The 22,452-nt window shown below is 42.1% G+C and overlaps 1 protein-coding gene across 3 annotated transcripts in view; it reads right to left on the reverse strand.

The window, feature by feature from the left end:
* Positions 1 to 22,452, reverse strand: part of ATF6 (activating transcription factor 6) — a 74,070-nt gene that overhangs the window by 7,873 nt on the left and 43,745 nt on the right. For all 3 annotated transcript variants that reach the window (XM_082052569.1, XM_082052568.1, XM_082052567.1), the window contains one exon: positions 8,617 to 8,701. In XM_082052569.1, coding sequence (XP_081908695.1) covers positions 8,617 to 8,701 — 85 coding nt within the window. The remainder of the gene's footprint in view (positions 1 to 8,616; positions 8,702 to 22,452) is intronic.

Consider the following 22,452-nt stretch of genomic DNA (forward strand, 5'->3'; position numbering starts at 1 on the left):
TCTCCCCTTCCCACGATCTCCCAGCCTGTGCCTAGAGATGCAGGGGCAGCGAGCCCAGCACAGACCTGCATGAGAGTCTACGGCTAACATCCCCTTCATTGCAAAACGTGACCATCTCCTCACACCTTTCATTTACACCTTTCAGGAAGATACCAAGCCACAAGTGAGTCTCCCCTCTTGAGTCACAAAAACTTGCTTTCTTTTAGCAGTTTCTGAAGAACCGCTTTTTTCGAAGTTTTTTGAACACTCAGGTTATTGTGCTGAAGAGACCACTCTTCTCAGACTTGCTTTGCTCAAAGGCCTCTGATGGAGCACTGAGGTAGGACTTTGCTCTGCAGAAGCTTTACTAGCTCTTCCCAACCTGCTGTGTCTCCCCAGGCACACTCAGCTCTCACAGATTCAGCCAGCTTGTGCAAAAGTGAGACTTGATCTTTCACAGTTCCTGGGGCTATTTTAAAAAAGCTTGCCTCATTTGTCACTTGCCATTCTCCTGGTATTTATACAGTCTCAGCAGTTCACACCAGCACAATAACTTTTTCCTCTTCAACAACGCTGACTTGAGCTTTAAGTGCTCTCTTACACCTTGTTCCTCTATAGGCACTAGAGATTCCCTGTCAGGCTTCATCTGAAAAACGTTTTTATTAATTTTTTATGCCTCAGGCACACTGTTCCTCAACATAATTTTCTGGCTTGACTTCTTATGGTTTGACATTTAGTCTGCCAGAAATCGTGCTCTTTTTTCTATTCCCTCATTTGACTACAATGTCTGTTGTTTAAAAGGGATCTTCTTACTTCTCTGAATCTACTTGAATGTGTTACTCAAGCCGTTGGATTTTTTAGGGTCCTTTTAAGCACTTTTGCATTGAGCTTTTAATCTTTAGTCAGTCTTCATATAATTTGACAGCATTTTACCATATTGGTTTTTCTTTTAATATGTTTTCCTATTCTTATTTAGCCCTTGCCTTTTAACTGTAGTATGGACTTCACTATTTCAATTTGTAGGTGCTTACTGATAAAAGTAATTTAACTATTTGATTTCATTTTTTTCAAGAGGCAGCATCACTTTTTCATTGACATGGACCTTCTTCATCTCCCAATATAATTTGTACCCTAGGCTTAAAGTGTCTCACTGATTTAAGAGGGAAGGCTGGTGAGAGCCTGTATTCACTTACAGTAGAAATGTCTTTATAGGTTGGATGATATCCAAAGAGTGAGCTGAATTTTCCACCTGTCTCACTTGGATACATAAAATTACCTCATTTATTTAGATACTGTGATCAGCTCTTGCTCGTAGAAGTGCATTTTTAACACCAAGTCTGTGAAGCTTCTGTCTGCATGGGGCAAGCACATTTCTCCACGTGAGCTTCTCTGATTCAAGGCATTTGCCAGCTAATTAAAAAAAAAAATAAATGATACAGACATGCTGCAGAGTGCCTATCTGAACATAGCATGCTGATAAATGGGAGACGTCTGTTTCCAAGATTTCTGTCTCTCAGCTACAACAACGGGACATTTACAGCTCTAATGGCCCAGTCCTGCTCTAACACAGAGGTGCCTCCTTTCTCATGGAGAGGGGCAGCTCAGACTGGCAACCATTTCTCCATCCACTTCACCCAGAGGGCACATGTGCCCTAGAGGGATGTGCCATAGTAGACCTTACTGTGGCTTTTGAGTACTTAAAAGGGGCTTACAAGAAGGATGGGGACAGACTTTTTAGCAGGGCCTGTTGCAACAGCATAAGGGCTGATGATTTTAAACTAAAGAAGGGGAGATTCAGGCTGGACATGAGGAAGAAATATTTTACATTGAGGGTGGTCCAGGTTGCCCAGAGAGGTGGTAGATGCCCCATCCCTGGAGACATCCCACGCCAGGCTGGATGGGGCTCTGAGCAACCTGATCTAGGTGAAGATGTCTCTGCTCATGGCAGGGGGTTGGACTGGATGAGCTTGGAAGGTCCCTTCCAATCTAAACTATTCTGTGATTCTATGGTGTCTTCATCTGGGGTTACTACAGAATAAGACAGGATGGAGGCAGATGGTTTACAATGAAGTGGTAGATGACCAAAAAATGCTCAGGATGTATTTTTCAAATTATTTCCTACAGCAACCCTGCTACAAAGGATGAAGCCCAGAAGATGCTCAGGAAGCACTAGGACTGTATGAAGAGGGTGAGGAAAGCTGCAGCATGGAGGACTAGACCTGAGATACAAGAAGAAGGCAAAAGTCTCCCTGGCCCACTGGCAGCAACCTCCTTCAAGACTGCAATCCAAACACTGAAAAAGCCCATCTTGGACTGCTGCATTTGTACTAATCTCTCAGTTTACTCCAGCAATGTTCTCAACACAGAACTCATAAATGTGACCTCCTCTACAGCTCTGTTGCCATTTTTTAATGTTTTTACAGGGTGAGCTCATTATGGATAATTATGTTTCAGATCACTGTAGAAATAAAGAGCTACCAGTAATCAGAGTTGGCCTGTGTATCACAAGCATAAAACTATGTTTGCCACCTATAATTTAATACTAAGAGGAATTATGTAATCTTGAATTTACGACATTTGAAAACGTATTAAGGCAGATCAGCCGGGCTTGAGGCTAGAATTACGATGTGCTGCACAAACACCATTCAATGTAGCCGAGACAGCAACGTTAATGTCACAGAGCGGGATGAAAACTCTGATGCAGCATCAGCATCCAGCGTTAATGAACATCTAAAAGACGGGGGTCTCTGCAGCGAGACGTGTACTTGTTCAGTTCTAAACCGATTTTGGCTCCTTCTGCAACTCCATACTGGCACCCACACTGGCAGCTAATGTCATGGGTTTCTTTTTTCTTCAGCTTTGTGGATTTTTACATAAGTGTGCCTCTTACATGGAAAAAACAATCTGGTGTAAGAAGTCAACATTGGTGTTTGAAATACTAAGAATGAAGTCCAATTAATTTATGACTCATTCTCTACCCCCTTCATGAACAGCATGTTCCCAAGAAAATGCCATCCGTAGCATTTATGCTGTCTATAGAGGGAAGACCAGATACACTGGGGTTTGGCCTGCTCTATCACTCAAAACCCAAGAGATATTCTTTGTTGTATTAATGAAGCAGCAAAAACGCACAGAAGATCCTCTGAAATCAACTTCCTGTTCTTCTGAATACATAAAAATAGGTTACTTATTTAGCAATTTAGGTAAACAGCTTGTTATGAAAAGTCACTGGGGAATAAGCCTTTATGATTTCATTTCTCGATCGTTTCCTGTCTAACTAAATAAACATGAACTCAAGTGACACTGATTCCATTATTTTTGTGTGCAGATTCTTGAATGATTTCTTTCCTAATTTTTTGAATAATTTAATCTTCTCCTTCCTGTCAAAAACAACATTTATCAGCAGACAATGGTTGGGAAAAGCAAAATCTTTCAAAGACAACCACATCTGTTGAAAACGTCTATTTAATGTTGAACCTAGGCAACGATCATTTCTGATGTTCAAAGAAATGTTGGGAAGTTTTGAGGGGTTATTGTGTTTTGATGAACTGTGCTTTGTATCACTTTGAAAAGAGATCAAGAGTGAGAACAGCAACACCTTACAATATGACTAAGAGTCTATGGTTAAAATTCCTTGATAAAACCTGTTCTGCCACCATTTTGCTCCTGACCTCCACAGCACATCTCTACACAAGCAGAAGAGCTTAAGTGCATCTGTGACATTAGCAAACTGTCCTAATTACAGCAGACCCACAGTAAGGCAACGTGCTGCTTATTCATGACAGTGCACAGGAGACAGCAGACTCACCACGTTTCTCAGTCCATGCTCAGCAATCACAGAATCACAGAATCGACTGGGTTGGAAAAGACCTCAGAGATCATCGAGTCCAACCCTTGGTCCAACTCTAGTCCATTTACTAGATCATGGCACTAAGTGCCATGTCCAATCTCAGTTTAAAAACCTCCAGGGACGGCAAGTCCACCACCTCCCTGGGCAGGCCATCACCTGTTGCTCTGATTTCTCCCTGGTCAGGCTTCACTAAACTACTTTTATTCCTCAGCCCAACAACTCAAGAAGCAGAAGGGCAGCCTTTTCAAAATGGCCTATAGACTTACAGCACAGAGACAATCTCAGATATATTTTCCTATATCATGGTTTAGAGGTCTTGCTGCTTTGAAGGATTCTCAGTGACCTTCTTAAAAAACCTGAGAAACCACCCTTCTTTCATCTCACAAATAGGTTGTAATTCTACATACACAACTTCCAGAGCTTTATGCTCATACTCTATAGTTTGTAAGGCTGTGCTGAGTTCTCAGCAGTTTCTGGTAAATCCAGAGATAAAAGCAGAAACAAGTAGAGAAGTATCTGTACAGATCATGCTTATGTAGCCGAGAGAGGAGTCCTCTGTACCTACTGAAGTGCCGTGAGCTTCTCAGCGTGGGGCCAAGGACAGGAGCTGTGAGAGGGAGCCACAGGGACCAAGGTTTGGCTTCTAACATGAAAAGAAGAACAAACCAACAACAGCTAGAGATAGCTGGGGCCATCTGTCTCGTGGAAACCATTCTGAAGCAACTCAGAGTGAGAGAGAAGGCTACCCAAAATGTTAAGTGGCAACCTTCAGGGAAGTCAGCTGCCATTAGCGGTACGTATTGGTTTAGACCTTCCCCATTTGATGACTGACTGGGAATTCTGCTTGCTCCGAAAGACGGAAATGGCATCTTTTGTTTGCTTGACCCTGGAAGGCAGAAGAAGTTGAAGACTTTATTTATTCAACCCCAAGACACGGCAACTTACAGAGTACTGTCACTGCCCAAAGAGCTTGTGTTTTCATTTTCCTTCTCAGCTTGTGTGGGTTTTTTTTGCCTTATGGATTTTTCACAGACAGTTTGCTATCAGCCTCGGACATCTGTGAGCAGCTTTTGCACGTGGCTGTCAGATGAAAGAACATTCTTTGTAGCTGCATGCAAATAATCACACTGCTTGATCGCTGAAATCCCTCCAGTTTTGATCAAAAACCCTTACCACTAGATTTGTTGTTGACCTTTTTGATTAGAAGGTATATTATTTCAGAGCACTTTTGAAGCCTGTTACCTCAGTACGATGATGGATGCTAGGAAGGAAGGCTGAGTGAAGTGGCAGTGATCAGAAGCTGGCCAACACAACAGAGCACGTGGACTTTGCAAAGCTCACCATCCCGTTCTCAGTACATTTCTGCCTTTAGGAGACTATTGTGCTGCTCTGTTTCACGAAAGAAACACCCCTTCGGAGAACAGGGCTCCCTGAGAACCAGGAACATGCAAATTACAGAGAGTCTGGCGCACAAACAAGTATCTCAAAAGCAGAATGAAGACAAGTCCCGTTGTGTGACATTAGACTAAGGACCTATCCAGAATATTTGTGTAAAATTCAAAACTACTCCATCATGGCTGCCAATTCCCAGAAAATGAGCCTCACATCTCACCAGTGGCTTTCCCATCACATCGCTCGCTTTTGCTTGGCTCAGAGTACAGACACCAACCTCCAATTCAGAGAGAGCAAATTGATGGAAGGACTTTCACATACGGAGAACTGCTTTGCACTGTGATCCTGAGAAGAAAAAAGGCCTTTTTGGTCTTTATACTGCTTCTAAGGCCACTGGTACTCATGGTGAGTACACACCTGCACAGATGTTTACAGCTGCTCCTACCAAGAGAAAGTGCAAGCTATGAGAGCATCTGACCTAATCATAGGGAGAAATGCACTAATGAAAGCGGTTACTTGGGCTAAACGTTGAACGCTGTCTCCTGCGCTGAGCGACTGTACACATGTTCTCACTTTGCATGCTGCAAGGACAGGACTACTGGTGGTGTGCGCTGTGCTGCAGAGCTGCGGGCGTCCTGCAGAGACAAAAGGCTTGTGCTTGGGGTAGGAAGAGTGACTTAGCTAGGCTGTACTCTATAGATTATTTTGATCCAAAGATCAATGTTATAACCCACTGCATTTTTTACAGCAGTTAAGTAAATACAGGGCTAATGGCAGATGTTTTCATTTAAACTTCAAGAAAGGCACCGCCTATATGTCAATTTGGAATTGGTGTAATGAGCCAACAAGACTCTGAATTACAATAAAAGCAAATTTAGGAATGAAATCTACTGGAGACTTAACCGGTCTCAAGTGCATAGTTATATTTCTAAAATAATAGCTTCAATCTAGCATAACAAACATGACTTGCTTAAAAACAAAAGCCGGAGTTTAACTGTAAATTGCAGTTGGCTTTCATTCCCACGAGGAACTGCAAGATATTTCTTCTTGGAGTAACTTCTCAATAAAGCCACAGCAATGGTGCCCCCAAACCAGGCACAGTGGGACTAGGACTAGCAAATTCTGCATTTTCCCCTCCAGGCTTAGCAACCCTAAGGTCCTTGGGTCCCGTCAGATTTTCTGTGAGAACTGCTTGTGTCTGCAAAGTCGGGTTTTGTCATTGGGCAGAGGCAGATCAAGATGTGGCCATGAGTGGCTGTAGGGGCCAAGGGGAGAGCTGCTCTGGGGGCCAGCAGGGAAATCGGAGAAGGATAAAGGGCTGCAAGAGCATCTGGGGAGGCTTTAGTACACAGACAAATAAAGATGCTGTAGAAGAAAGCAAGTGAAGAAGTTCTGAAAAAGTTTCCAAGCAAAGGCCATTTCACTTGCCTTCCCTTCAGCTCCTCTGCCAGGGCTGTGGAAACAAAAAGGAAGAGCAAGTACATGGCCAGGGAAAAGGTTTCCCTGCTTCCACAGAGGCCTGGCTGAGGCATGAAAACAGGCAGGAGGGGACAAGTTCTTTCACTGAAACTTTTGCCAGTTCCTCCCAGGGAGACGCAGCCTCTTCGAGCAGTCATTTCTCTGCAGGTGCACAAAGAATTAAGGTGGGCTTAAAAGAAGAGCAGAGAGCTGGAAGGAAAGCTTTGTTGTCAGCCAACTTCCAGATGCCTTTTCAGGATGTGCTCAGTCCCTGCAGAGGCAGAGTAGGGTGGAGGAGCAATATTCTCCATAGAGAGAAATGGGTTCTTCTCCAGGCAGAACTCTGTAGGGAATAATCTCCCCCAGATAATCTACTAATAATCAAATTAAAAATCAAGCCAAGTTACCTACTGGCTGTTGTGTATCTTGTATTTTTTTCCTAACATCTGGCTGATTGTCACAGAAGAAGCAGTGTTTGGTGCTATTGTTTACTTAATGCTATCCTTGTGTCTCATCTGTTTCAACATCTCTGCACAAATCCCTGGACATTTTGCTATTTCCTGGATTATGTTCATGTTCTGAAGAAAAATGCCAAAGAAATCAAGTAACTATAATTTCACAATGTTTCACTATTACTGAAGGATAAGATTTGTCACTGGATTCTGATGTGTATTTTCCAAATGATATTTACTCCAACTGAAAAATTATTTCAAGTAAAACAAGACTCAGTAGCATGTTAAGAAGAAATATTCCACAATTTAGAAACAGTTTGTTCTCCAAGAGATAAAGTGCCCATTTGCACGTGATAATTCAGCTCAGCCAGAAAATGATTTTTGTAATGGGCATGAAAAGGGAGTTTCAGACAGATAAATGCCACAAGTGATTCTGATACATCTAATAAAAATTCCCCTAAGACAGCTGGTTATAGATTATCACATTCAACCTACTGTACTGCATGGAAAAATGTAATCATCAAAATGTTGAAAGCCTGAACTGATTTTTTTTTCTTAGTTCATAGAAATTCACATTATCAGATGTTTTTAGCATGCCTGATTTTAACAAAAACATTGGGGTTTATGATTCACGTGTACAGTAAAACACATAGGTTTTTAAAAGGCATTACAGTACACAGATATTCAGAAAGTAAAGTTTATACTGTTACAGGGTTCACGACGCATTTGCTGCCTGACAGTGACCCTGTGCCCCAAACATGTCCCAGTTTGGCAGTTACTCACCATACGATTTAAAAATATATTTATACAGTTCGTGTCCTGTCTCTCATGTGGGACTAAAATGGATACCGAGCACATTTCTGTTCACTAATAAGCCTGTGCCCTCAGTGCAAAGCTGTTTTCTCTGCTGTCCTGCAGCACTGTAACATGATGATTATTAACCCTGACATGTGGTGCTGAGAGGTCCCATTCACAGTGAGTGTTGTGTAACAGTGATAAACAGCCAAGGAAGCCGACGGGAGCCAGTCAGCATCCCAACAAACCAGTAAGGCCAAGGAATTTGCCCTGCTAAGGAGGCGTAAGAGGAACCCAAATGAGTGGAGGAGGACAGTCTCTACACTCGATGGGATCTTTGTAGCTATCAAGACAGGCTAGATCACATTCAAGTAACCCTTATTCAGCTGTGTATAAATCATTGAGACTGGATGGCAACAGCCCAGAGTCCTCAAAGGAGCTCGAACGAGACATGGCAGAACTGCTGGCCAAGTCCCACAGCCTCTCGTCACAGTCTTGGTGACCAGGCACTGGTGACTTGCCAGCACCCCAGCTCTGGTAGGGACCCTTGCAACTACAGCCCAGCAATGACCAGTTTGACTTTTTCAAAACTATAAAGACAGACATTTGGTCTAAGTTTGGTTTCCACATACAAGTCAGGCATATCCCTTTGAAATTATTCTATCATTGTCTTTCATGTTTGGGACTTACCATGGATGTTTACAGCTGGCAGCACTATAGACATCTTTGGTCTCCTGGTCTTGTTGTGTGTGGTGGCTGGCAATAACAGGTGGTCCTGGAAAATAAGAGAAAATTGTGTTAAATATGCCCTGGAAGTACAGAGCTGGGAAAATTCCTTTCCATTCTGTCTTAAAGGCATTCCACATAAAGCTATTTACAACAGCTTCACAAATTCAAATTGTTGAGGGAGTCTTCCAAAAGTCACAGCAATTGCTCATGCTGTGTAAGTGAGAAGAAACCCTTATCGCATGCAGCAGAATATGAAAAAGCCTTGATCACGTGGAAAGAGACAGAAACTACTATTAGGCCCTTGTTCAACAGAGTACTTATGTATTTGATTAAAGTAATTTAACTTCAATGATATTTAAACATGTGGTTAAGGGCTTTGCTGAATTGGAGCCTTTACTTGCAGCGCTGTCTGCTTTCTATATAAATGTCATCTTGCTATGTCTGTGACGACCTCTACACCACACGTCTCGTGCAGCAGGACTGTATCAGTCAGGGGTGTGAAACAAAACCTACCAGGGAAGTTTGATGGCAAAGCTGTGCTTTAGCAGTTGATCTTAACTGTGAGGTGGCTGCTGTGAGACAGCAGTGTCCAAACTAACCACCCTGGGCTTTAGCAGTGGAAGGTGCATCTGCAGGAGATGCCCTAGACATGGACCTGACCTGCAAGAAAACGTGCAGCCTTTCTTCAGGTTTTTTTGCTGTTGCTGAACTTGAATTGCTCAACTTGCAGCCTGGGAAAATACGGCTCCTCCTTTATCAGCAGAAGTAACAGAATATGAAGTGTCAGTCCAGGCACCTCTCACACTGCTGTACAAAGCTGATCTTGATGGACTAAAGACAGAGCACTAAGGCTGACGGAAGCTTCCCACGCCTTGCCAAGCTCAGCTTTTCTGACAGAAGGTTGCTTCACTGCACCACCTCAGTAGACAGTGGGCATCATCAGGGAAGTATATGTGCTCTCTCTTAGTAATTAGGGGCAAAAGGCTGTATTCATATAATTGACAAATTGAGTTTCAATTTCTAACTTGGGCTCTAAGTGAAACAGAAATCTGCCTATCACTATCTTTTACAGGCCCCAAAGAATGAATGGAAAGGTTTATTTTCCCAGCCCCTGTGTTTGCCCCTCTCCCAGTCCCAGAAATGCCAAATTCGCTCCCAGGGGCTCTGCAAAGAACAAAAGCCAGCAGGTGCCACCACGTCACCCATGTGGAGACCAACTTGTGAAAAAGTTTTTGCATCTGTCCTAAAACCAGATCCAAACCTCTGCCTTTCACTTTTTAGGATCCAGACATCTATCTCACATAGTTAAAAAGCAGAAACAAGTTTGAGGCTCTCATTTCATGCTTTCCCACTTGTAAAACTCCCATGATATCTTACAAAACCAGCACTCAAGAACTTTCCAAGCAGCTCTTTAGCTCCCTGGTTAAGGGTAAGAACAGACATACAAATACCCTGTGCTTTTGGCCAAGGTTATCTTCTTGGCAGACTTTCTTCAGGACACAGTCATTAACTTCTTCATGTCAGGGTATCTGTGTTTTCCCCATTTTAACCTCTAAACACTACGTTGTTATGTCTCAGAAGCGGAGAACTGAGTTACACACAAAGTTAGGTGTTAAATATGTGAAGATATTCTGTAAATACATTACAGAAATATCAGTCTCTTCTTTTTCCCACCAAAAAATTCCCCCAAAACCCAAACCATGAGAAGAAAACATTACTTCAATAAATGACTGTAATTAAAAACATCTTGGTACCAAAACTATAAAACCACTCTGTTATAATTCTCAGACTACATATGTAATTCCCATCTCATTTTGGAACCACTGAGATTAAGACAACACTCAGTAAGACAATGAACTTTACAGAAGAACTGTTCTTGAAATTCAGTGTTCCCAAGGGAACAGGCCAAAGATAAGATGTCCATTAAAACCACATTTTGCAACAACGTATTTGTCGTGATCTGACAACTATTTTTAACATCATTTAAAAAACGCTTATCCTAGCTTTTCTCTTATTCAATGCTTCCGAGAGTCAACAGCATCATCACCAAGCAGAACATGACTACTGCAGAGATGATCACCCATGAATCATTACAAAAAAAACTACTATTCTTTGCTAACATATTTGAAGATTGGTACATTATTTGACGTTGGCTTAGTTTTGCTTTATAATGGCACCTTTATTTACTGTACGTATAAGAACTATCACAAAGACTTTACAATCAGAGCACCTCTATAGAAATAAACAGCAGTGTCATGACAGAAAGGCCAAATTTCTGCATAGCAACAACATAAGGAAAATTCCTCATATACCTCCTGTATCATCACCACCTTGACTGCACCATGGGGGTTCAGACTCGACACTCAGAGATTTCCACCCCGAGTGTGGTGCCACGCTGGCACAGGTCAGCAGAGCACCAGGGGATCTCTGTCCTTGGAGGTTTCCAAGACCCAGCTACACAAAGCCACGGCTGCCCTTATCTACTGTCACCAACAGCTCTGCTGTAAGGTTTCCAAGGAGAACGGGTTTTCTCTACCCATTACAACGATCCCGTGATCCTCTTTTTGCAGCCCACAGATCAGACACGGGCAGCACCAACTTCTCAAAAGAGTCCTGTGGTGACTACGGAGGCAGCACAAACACCTCAGACTTGGCCTTGACAAGCTCTGCATCTCTTCCATCATGGTTACGTTCAAAGCCTTGGCTCAGACTGGCTCGGCAGTTAACAAATTTCATTTCCATGACTACAACACAGCCAAACTATGCACTAAATACTGCTGGGTAGGTCCAGGTTCCACCAAACTTATCTGCTTGAAAACAATACATGATTCTAAACCTCACATAGAAAATGAGATGTAAAATTCACCTGAGTTCCACTTCACCTAGAAACCTTTTTTTTTTTTTTTTTTTTTTTAAATACCGGGAGTTAGATTTAATTGCAACCAAATTCAGGCTTCTGTAAATGATGTTTAAAGAGCTGCAAAGAAGAAATGAACAGTTCGCCACTATCTGCTCTCTTTCCTAATAATTCTGGCTTAAAGCAAAAACACCAAGTCGTTTTCTGGTAGATCAGTCAATTGAAGCAGGTAACTCCAGCAGGTATTTCGGTCTGCGCTGAGACAGCATTGCAGTTGTCAGCTCTAAGTCCAAACTGCTACCAGGAGCTACTGTGCAAGATGCACAGACAGTCTGGAAGCAGGATGCTGCCCATCTCTACTACAAAGAGTTGTTTTTTAAAATCTGGCATTAGGGAAATTTACCCATCTCCCTAATAATCTTTATATTTTATATGCAGGAGTGTCCCTCTGACAGTCAGTCCCAACTTGCAAAGTTTCGTAACTACCCTCATTCTACATAGAAGGCAAAGGTAGCAGTGGGTGTGCTGCAGAGTGTTATAGATATTTCGCCTACAGTTTATGTCCCTACAATATTATTGAGCTCAAAAACTTTCAAATAGTCCACAACTTTTATTTGAAAGTAATACTTAAATATTTATATGCAACATCAATGAGTGCATGGACTAGTGATTAGGAAGAAATCACATTCGTTGTTTCTAAATATCTATTTCTAATATGTAAAATATTATTATGTCCTATCCTGTTCCGAAGTATGCTGAATCGCATCCTAGAGAGGTGTGTGATGCTATTACTCATCCCTAATTTTAAACACTAGACAAAAAAAGCTAAAATTAAAATGCTGATTGTGATATTAACACATGGTATAAAACTGAAAAATAATAAAAGCAAATATTGCAAGTCAGCATCTGGCCCATGAGCTTGAATGTCAACCAGAGGCAGAATAAATCACAACTATTACCCAACCACAGATGGCCTTGGCTTAGGCCAAGACTTGCACTTAGATGAGATGACAATTTAAATAGACGATGCAGATCTGAGACTGCTGGCAGAACGACTGGAAAAATATCAGCCTGGAAAGACAATATTTCAAATGAGACCCTAGCTTCAGCATTCTCATTTTGCTTTTGATCATCTCTACAGTTCAGTGATACAGAAGCCAGATGAGATGGACAGATAGATAAGTATAGATACTAAAAATCCAGCCACAAATGCATTACCTTAATTTAATAAGTTGGGATGCAGAAACACATTTTTTCCTGGGGATAGTCTGGAGCTGTTACTTGCTAAACTTCTGATTCATAATCGTATTTATTAAGTCCTTGCCAACACAAAACAGGACACTGTATTATTAGAATATAATTAATCAGAGTTGTAAACACTTAGGCACCTCCATAGAATCACTTTCCTCACTGAATCTTTTTACTCTGCTGGCCAATTCAGAGCCTGCTGATCTGCTGCTGGACTCAGCAACACATGAAACTGCAATAAAGATTTTAAGGCTTCCAACATAAGTGTTGTCAGGGCTCTAACAGGGATTAAGCTCTGGAGCCTTGTGTATCTCTAATCCACAGAGTCAACTGTCAATGGAAATCCTGTTCCACTGTGCTAGAATATTCTAAAAGTAGCTGCTCCTGTGGCTTCAGCCTGAGTCTCACGACATGTAGTTTGGTTCTCAAAGCCTCCAGATGTATGAAAACGTATGGGCACCTTAGCTTTTATTTAAAAAATAATAATAATTGATTCTAACTCTCGTAGTTAAAGGACATAAAGAAAATAGCACTGCATACCATGACGTTTCATTCAACAGAGACAAAACACACTGGTCAAGGGTCTTTTTTTTTAACTATCATTATTTCACAAGCTGGACTCTTGGCTTTTAAATTATTAGAATTGGTAATATTACTTGTTTTGGCTTTTGCAATGCATGTCCCATCAGTAACATTCACCTCCCCAGGGACCAGTATTGCCACCTCGCTACAGGCAACTCTGCAGCTCCTCCTCCATTTCTGTGTATTTGAAAGAAACGTGAAAGAATTTGTCCTTGCAGCATGCCCGTGATGGAGGAAAATATTACCAGTGCTATGGGGAATGCGTGCATTTGAGAGATACTCGAGCAACAGGGGACACAAAGGAACGGACTTTCAAACACGCCAAGGCTCTGCACTCTCAGCATGAGCTGTCTTTCCTCCTACCCCTGAGGCTACTTATCTGTCAAATCAATTCCCCTCGATTTTTCCTACCTTCTTAGCTGCTGTGCTTAGGGTACGGATAAGTACTTTTAAAAGGCCTTTTCCAGTGTCTTGAGCAAAAGCATTACTTACTAGAAAATAATTAACATAACCTGATTTAAATGTGCTTTGCTACAGCATATTTAGCACATCTGCCCATGTAAGCACTGTCTGCCGTGCTGTTGAAGGACACGCCATGCCTGACCCTGCCAGGGGTTTGGAGACTGTACCCCCCAAAAGTGTAGATGTGACCCGTGTGGGAGGCCCTACCTCACTTCTCACAAAGGCTTTGTCAAGGGGTCTCGATAAGGGACCCATCTCTGACAAACTAAGGATAAGCTTTTCAAAAACAAGTGACATTTCTTACTTTACATGAAAAAAAGCTCCAAGGTTTAAAATACCAAAGGAAAACCTTAATATACTGCTTTCCTAATTTGTGTTGATGAGGAGATTTGATCTTTACCACTGCCCTGGAGACCAGCTATAAGCTAGAATATTGTGATTAACACAGACAGCTGCCAGAGGCAAGTGGGCACACGGAACGAGGCGCCTCGGCAAGCCAAAGGGTACTCACCCTGTCCTCAAAGCTTCCGAGCCCCCTGACAGCAAACACGCACTGCAGCTGGGCATTTCTTCATCTCTGTTTATGACTAAGAGGTGTCCCAGGGAATCGTGCCTCAACCTCTTCCAGCCTAGATCTTCATGCTGTGATTCTAGGACAGCATTACAACCGCTGCTGATACAGGCTGAGGAGCTTCCCTCATCCCACCAAAGCGCTGACAGCTTCCCAAAGCTGCCAGGGGTACCATTTTTCTTCAATGACACTATTTTGGTAGTGTTCAGCACGTTCTGACAGCTAAAAGCTTATCTATTAAATATTTGACCACACCTAGTGATCTCAAGATGAAGCAGATAGAAAGCAAGTGCGTTTTTTACCATGAAAAATTGTGCATGAAATCCATGAATACACATATTGTTTTTCAAACCTATTTTTTTCTGAACATCTTCAGGGATTTCAGGTCAATGAAATGACGCTGGACCTTTTTTACAGGTATGCTTTTGGCCATACAAAGTGTGTGAAACAGAAATGTGCTTTCACAGGCTCAAAAAGCTGCATGGAACTTCAGAGACTGCCCCACACAGCTCCTCTGAGGAGCTGGACTTTTTAAACCCCTGGGCTGACAGAGCCAATGTGCCAGCTTTTCTGTCATAAACCATAGACTTCACAGTTTTCGAAAATTTCAAAACAATTTTTTCAGGCTGTCTGGGTGTTGCCAGAGATGTGATGTTTCTGTCCTGATCTCCTACACAGGCCACCAAACCTGCCCTGAGCAGCACCACAGCCTTTGGCACATGGCTCCTACCTGGGAAATGGTACCTGTGAAGCTGGAACTTCATTCTCAGGACAGCCAAGGCTGAACTTCAGCAGCTCTCTGGACACAAAAGGAGGTTTTTCTCCAGGGAGGAGAACTTGCTGAAATGCACTCGTGGCCTAGGGGCTGATTCTCATTTACCCCATCAGTTCTCAACTCTGCCAAGCACATAGCACAGATTGTGGTGTAAATGAGAATCAGGTCCTGACATATCTGTTTCTATTTTCCTCTGTGAGCTCAAAGAGGACGCTTATGAAAGTTTACAAATTTGTAGAGGAAATGGCTGTATAATTTCACTACTGATTCGGTTGGGTGATGGCAGCCATATGGTGTCCTGAGGATACACCACACTGGATACAGCGCTGGTCCATCGGAACATCCCAGAAGTTACTGCAATATTGCTTTTGCGACCAGAGGACATTAAACAGGGCAGTAACTGCAGAGGGGAGGGTGTCTCTGAAACTACCGTTATCCCATCAGTTCACTCTGACCCTCGTATCTGAAAAGCAGAGGGATGGTTTCAAAAGCAGAAAAAGAGAGGAAACCAGTCAAAACCTCTACACAAACTGTGACTTGTAGACACACTACTTGCTCATTATACTACAAACTGTAAAGCTGCCTTGTTTTTCAAGTTGATGTGTCTTTTATTTATTTATTTATTTATTTACAGGTAGATCTTATAAATCAAAACAGATTTACTGACCGCATCATGGATCCTTACAGGGAATCCAGGACATGCAAAGATGAGTAAGGGAGTGAAAGACTGGATAAAGACTGAAAGGAATCCACAGAAATCCCACAATAAAATTTCACAAGGTCTCAGCCTCTCTGCACCGGCTCTTGACAGCCCACCTTGGGAGGCCCCAGTAGCTTTACTACTTTAGGTTTAATAATAACCATTCAACCTAATTTCAAAGAGTACCAGTTCTGCATATATTAAACCTGAGGTTAGCTAGCATATATTAACACAGTTTGATTTTGCAGCATACTAAAGAAGAGTGTTTGTAATCAAGAATTCAACGCCCAATCCCTAATCATAGAATTTAATTACTTTTCTAAGTTTTAAGCCTATTTTGGAGGAGGGAGCGAAGTATCACATAACATGAAAGCTCACAGAAGTGGTGGGAATAGAGCTTCTTTTTCTGCTTTTATTTTTGCCAGAAGTGCTCCTATTCACACTGATGCTGTTCCAACCCCAGGGCACAGGTGGTTTTTACAGCCCATACTTTGGACACAGCAATGAAGTGATGAGATATGCTTTTTATTTAAGCATTTTACCAGAAGTAGCTCAATCCCATAGTCAATAAAATGTCTTGTAGTGTAAGATTACACCTTTCTGACATTCCCAGACGAATTTTTATAAATAACACCTAACTGCACTCTGGAACACTTGCTGGTCAGTGTCCCTGCACAAGAGGGAGTTGCTATCCAATTTACTTCCCACATGAGAGACCTTTTAATGAAGAAGCTTTTAGTGCCTTTTATTGTCAACTGTGCTACTGCCAGATGTGATATGGCCTCGGCTCCAAAACTAAACTAACTGGAAAGCACCTCGCTGTGAGTCAGAGTGCCTTGTGAAAATCCCAGAGACCTCAGAGGAATGGAAAATTCACTCTGTCACGAGCCTCCTTTGGAGGAATTTCCTCCATTCCCTTCAACGGCAGCACTGCTGCTTGTCTATGAGCCGGGCTCAGCTCTGGAGGTCAGCACTAAGCGTTTTCCCAGTGTAAAGGAGAACAAGTGGCAAAGGACATTTTCTGGATTAAGAACTAAAAAGGTTATGAAGACTGCTAAGGTATGGAGACCTGCTGCGATCTGTGTCCTCCTCTGCCATTCACAAATGGAGACAGCAAACATTACTTTTTGTCCCTACTCCTTTTGGACTGAATTTATGTTACATTCCCCTAAAGACCAAAACAAACCCAAAAAGCATAGGCCAAATAAAAGTGACATAGCTTAGATTTTTAAATGGGCTGCTCAAGTGTCTCGGGCTTAGACATTTATTCGAATCATCTTTCCAGTAGCCCTTGACTCCCAAAAGATCCAAGACATCACAGCAGTCACCATATGGTTCTATTTTAGAACAGAAAAATCCCTGCAGGTGTAAAAGCAGAGGACCCAGTCTCACAATGATGTGAGGCAAATGAAGCTTTTCCTGCTGCAGAAGCTGTTCCTGCTTTCCGCTCCTGCCTGTCCTGGGCTGAGCACTCCTGCTGCTGCCCTGGAGCTGCTGCTGTCCTCCTCCCACTCCAAGGAAAGCCAGATTATCTCACGAAGACAGAAACCAGCAGTATGCAGAGATATGACACTCTCCCCTACCTGTCTTCCAGCCACCAACCATTTTCAATTACTGTTTTAGGGGTTTTCTAACAAAGATGTGACTTCTACGTATTTAGCAGCTATTAATCAATTTTTTTCCACGAACATTCCCAGTCTTTCCTTGAATTGCACGTAAGCTTAGAACATCTATAATGCACTCTGGGAAGAAGTTCCATAAGTTGACTTTTATTGTATGAATTGCTTCCTTTCCTTGGTTTGAACCCATGTCCTCCCAGCTTAATTTGCTGCCATTTGTTTTATTTGGTATCCTGCTCAGTTCCCTCTACGTAGAATACCAAGGTTACAAGCGAGAAAACAAGAAAAAAAATGCAAGAGAATCTCATTACTCTGTCAAGGTTTGAGAGGACCAACCCAGCACCTTTCCAATATGCCACAGACTATAATGCAAAGTATTACTTAAATGCAAAGGCAGCTGTAAAGCAGGTGTCATATAAAGGTGGAAAAAAAATGACATACTATTCAATTTTTCTACTTGCATGCTTTACAATCCCTATATGCAACTTCCAAGGCCAAAGAGGAGGAATTATGCCTTAAGATAACATTGAAATATGCTGGTAATCAGGTATCTATTAGTCAAACAGCAGAATCTACCCAGTGGCCTCTCAGAAGGAATCATGTGTCTCTTCAGGAATCAAAATATAAGCACACTTCCAGAAGACAGGCCTGCTAACCTTCCATCCTACCAAAACACCTCTCTCCATCCCATTAACAACCTGACACCAGCTGCAAAACCACCAGCTGCTGCCAAGCCCCCCATTCCCCTGCAAATCCCGCATTCTGGAATTGCCCAAGATGAACCTGCCTCGTTTCCATCCAAGCTTTTTGAATCTCACTTTTGACTTGCGACACATCTGGAAAAACAGCAGAAGCTTGTGGATACATCTGCTAATTAGGGACACCATGAGGAACAGCAAAACCAATCCGATTGCTGTGGAGAGAGGTGAAGGCTCCCCCTTTGGACTTCATTTCTCTCATATACATACTCTTCCTTGTAGTTTCGTCTTTTTTCCTTTGTAGAGGAAAGAAAAAGGCCATGTGAACAAGGAGGGCACAGGACAGAGTGGCTAGAAATCCAGCCAATTAAACTTGTCTGCAGAACTGCTTTGCAAGGCCCAAAAGTAAAGAACAATGCATGCATTTGCTATGATGTAATTTTGGTTTGGCAGCAGATTAAAAAAAATTCCTAAACCCAAAGTAAGAGGATGTGAAGAACAGAATTCTATGTTTAAGTAAACAGTTTTGGTTAAAATCGTATAGGAAGGTTTTTAAGGACTTGAAAATGTTTTGGTAATTTGTGCATGTGTCGTGGAAATTAGTTGAGTTTCAAGATAAACTGGAAAAGACACGTCTATGCAAACAGCTGACTCAGTTCTGAGCTTCTGTGAAGACAAAAAAAATATCCCAGCTTATACTGGTGGAAAAGTTCCTCCTATTATGCTTGATAAGGATCAGATTTTCTGCTAAAGGCTCTCTCAATCGAACTAGCATCATAAAAATAAAAAAAGTTTGCTCCAAAATATTTGAAAATAATGTTTCTCTGCCATTTTCTGTCCCTCCCGTGGGCTATATAAGCACAGAAATGCAGTTCATCTGTAACTCCCAGTTGGGTCTGTCAATTATCTTTGTAGATCTTATAAAGTTGTAAGACCCAAAAGGAATTAATTGTTTTATTACTACTACCCATAAAAAGAAATTCCCCTTCTTCTCTAATTCACTGCAGCAGAGTTCTGCTTTCACGCAGCATCTGCAGGCTATTAGTTTTGCAACTGCAATCTGTAATTGCAAAAACATGTAATTTAGGTAGGGCATGTGAATAAGGCCCAGTAAAACCAAAAAGGACAGAATCCAGATTCTTTGCTTCTCTGACAAAATGTTAACCCAAAGTTTCTATATTTGCTTGCAAGACTTCAGGTCTTCTACAGAAGACAAATTCTGGATTCCCAGAATTACTGCCCAGCTGGAGACTCTGCCCCAAAAGAACACACACAACACAAACTGGAGGGGGGAAATGTTATCACCAACAAACATCTTTTTTCCGCTGTTCTGCCTTTGCAGCCCTGTCACATACGCAGAGAGCCAAACAATGCACAAAAGTGATGCAGTTTCATGGTCACGCTCATTGGATCCAGTATCCTGAGATGGACTAGACTGTAAATCCTCATTTCTCCCTAGCTCAGATTCCCCATGAAACAGAAGCTGGATGGGTAAAGAGAAATTTATGTCAGACTTTCTCCAAATCTTGGATCAACATAACACTGTGGCTCAAAATCCATTTGCTAATACAGCTGTCCTCTTCTTTCTCTTCCAACTGAGTTCAAAGGGCAGTGAAGTACTCAACACCTTGATCTCACTTTGTGGTGAGATCTCCATCCTTAGAGGTCTTCAGATCCCACATGACAGTGCCATGGCCAACCTCACGCAGTGTCGGCAACAGCCTTCCTTCACACAGGAGGTTGGACCAGAGGGCTATTCTAACCAGCTTTTCTAAGACCCATCAGCACCTTGTTTCAAATTTGGGAGAGTCTGTCAAGATGATACTTCTACCTTACTCTTTCCCTGCCTTAGTAACTTGCAGACCACTCATGCAAACTCCATATGAGAAAGAATGCTGATAGCAATCAAGGCTATATACACATGAGAAATGTTTAGGAATAGCTACAGAAGTCCATGAAAGGCCACACAAGTGTGTGACTGAACACACTTCTGACAAAACAATTTCCTTTCAAAGCAGAAGAAAGCATCCTTTCTTACAGAACAAATCCATCCATGCATACAGGCAGCCAAGAAGGCAAAAGAACTTTAAAATCCTAAACAGAAACAACTGCCAAGTAGCATCCAAACTTCAACCTTTTTGAAACCAAGACAATTGATCTGATCACAATGTGTTCAATCCTGCAACACATATGGCACAAGATCCAGCCCTGGTTTGAAATTACTGTCTTCTTGCCTTCTGCAGCAGCAGAAATAATGTATTTAAACCCCCCACTGAACTTCCGCGCTATGCAAGATAGCTGCAAGGCAAGAAGTAGATCACCTGCAGTTGTCAGTGCAGACGACTCATCATCTCAGATAGCTCAGCCAAAGAGCCAAACAGCCAGAATTTGAACACAGATGCAGGATTCAGTCTGCAGGGCAACTTTCATACAATGGATACAAAAGATGTTCTAATGAAAAGAACAATTATATTTATTACTGGTGCACAGCTGAATATACATTTAAGGTTTTGGCTAAAAATAATGGCAGACTGCAAAACTCCTGCTAGTTATTCTAAAAAGTATGCACCCAGTCTGTCATACTGTACAAAAGGACCAAACTGTTCGTTAGCCCAAATACTGAACATGAGCAGATGCATTCTTGAGCTGAGCACCTACCATGGGATTTATCTTAAAACATATTTTAGTGTCTGTCAAAAGAACATACATGTCCTTTGCAGCCATGATATCATGTACTGAATTAAAATCTGGTTTGTGGGAATAAAATGACATTTGGCCAAGAGCATCTTACATCTCTCAGTTACTGTGACTTTCTCCCTTTTCTGATCCATCCACTGATCTGTGATTGCTGCTATAATAAATTGCTGACAATATATTCACTGAGGAGGGTAATGCATATGGAGGAGGAAGCAAAAAAATTGAAAGCAATGAGTGGCAAAATCCAGGAACAGCTTTCAAGGGTAATGACAGGAGAGAATAAAGTGATAGTCTGCATTAAATTCTAGGCTTAAATCAGTGAAAGTCAAAGCTCAGCAGCAGAGGTTGCTCCTCTCTATTCTCCCTTGCTGCTGTTTCCCCTTGACTGCCCAAGAGCAGGGAGCGGCAGCCTGAATCTCATCTGCAGCCCAAGAGATGCTGCTGCTGAGCACGCGGTACATGTACAGGAAATCAGCAACAAATCTTTCTTAAATGTGGATGCTGAATCAGCTACACAGACACACATCAGAAGGGCTGGAAAGTCTCTGCTTGAAATATTTGTTGTCCCTCAACTTTCTGGAAAAAGCAACTGATCATGAGTTAAGTCTCTGGGGATCTCCTCCTGCCCCCCATCCTTCAGCCTTACATGCTCAAGGTACCTGAATATTCCTCTTAAACATTCCGAGGTCAATTCCTCTTCACTGAGATGGAGGTATCACCTCCCAGCAGTGACAAGAAACGATGGTTTAGGTCACAGGCAGAAAGGTGTTTTATAAATACAGGCAGTACTTTTAGTAAATTGCCTTTGATCCGATTTTAAAAATTTAGGTTTCATTTGCATTGTCAGTAAAGGCTGGTAAAGCACCTCTCTAAGGAACCTGAAGAAATGAGTGTTCTTCCTTTTCTACTGATCTATCACTTTCCCTTTTCTGATTTCACTACAAAAAATGGTTTCCCCCTCCTTCCACATTCTGCCAAAGTTGAATAAAAGCATGTCTTTATATAAATATGATTTCCTACAATGCAAATGCCACTGTCAAAACCACGAGAATAAAGCAACGTGAGTGATACAGGGAGAAACACAACCAGATAACAATGAAACAAACACTCTTCTCAGTCAGCAACAAGATTGCATTTTTGCCTGAATCCGCTGGATCTACCCAGAGCTGTGCAATGACTTCAGCTCAGACTTGGGTGGGTCTCTGTACGCCTTGGCAGCCAGGACAGGCAAAGTTCCATGGCCGCCGATGGCTGGACAGTGGTCTGGCACACTCGGGCCCGGGCTGGTGCTCCAAATGCAAACTGCCTTTTGTTTTTCCCAAAATGTCAGTTCAGAGACAACGGAGTTTTAATATCAAGATGCAGTGGGCTGACTCCAAGTTTGACGGCAGCATTTTAATCTGTGCAATGTGTATCACATTCCAGATGCTTGTTGGAAAGATGTTTCTCATTCTGCAGATCCCAGGACATTTGTATGGCTAAGGATTCACCAATTATTCATAGTTTCTTCTAATTAAAGAGATATTCAATATAATAATGTTAAAGAAGTTGTCACCTCTGTGACTAATAATCTCAACTAAAACAAGAG

This window comes from Streptopelia decaocto (genome assembly GCF_964273445.1).
Source record: "Streptopelia decaocto genome assembly, chromosome: 5".
Taxonomy (NCBI): domain Eukaryota; kingdom Metazoa; phylum Chordata; class Aves; order Columbiformes; family Columbidae; genus Streptopelia; species Streptopelia decaocto.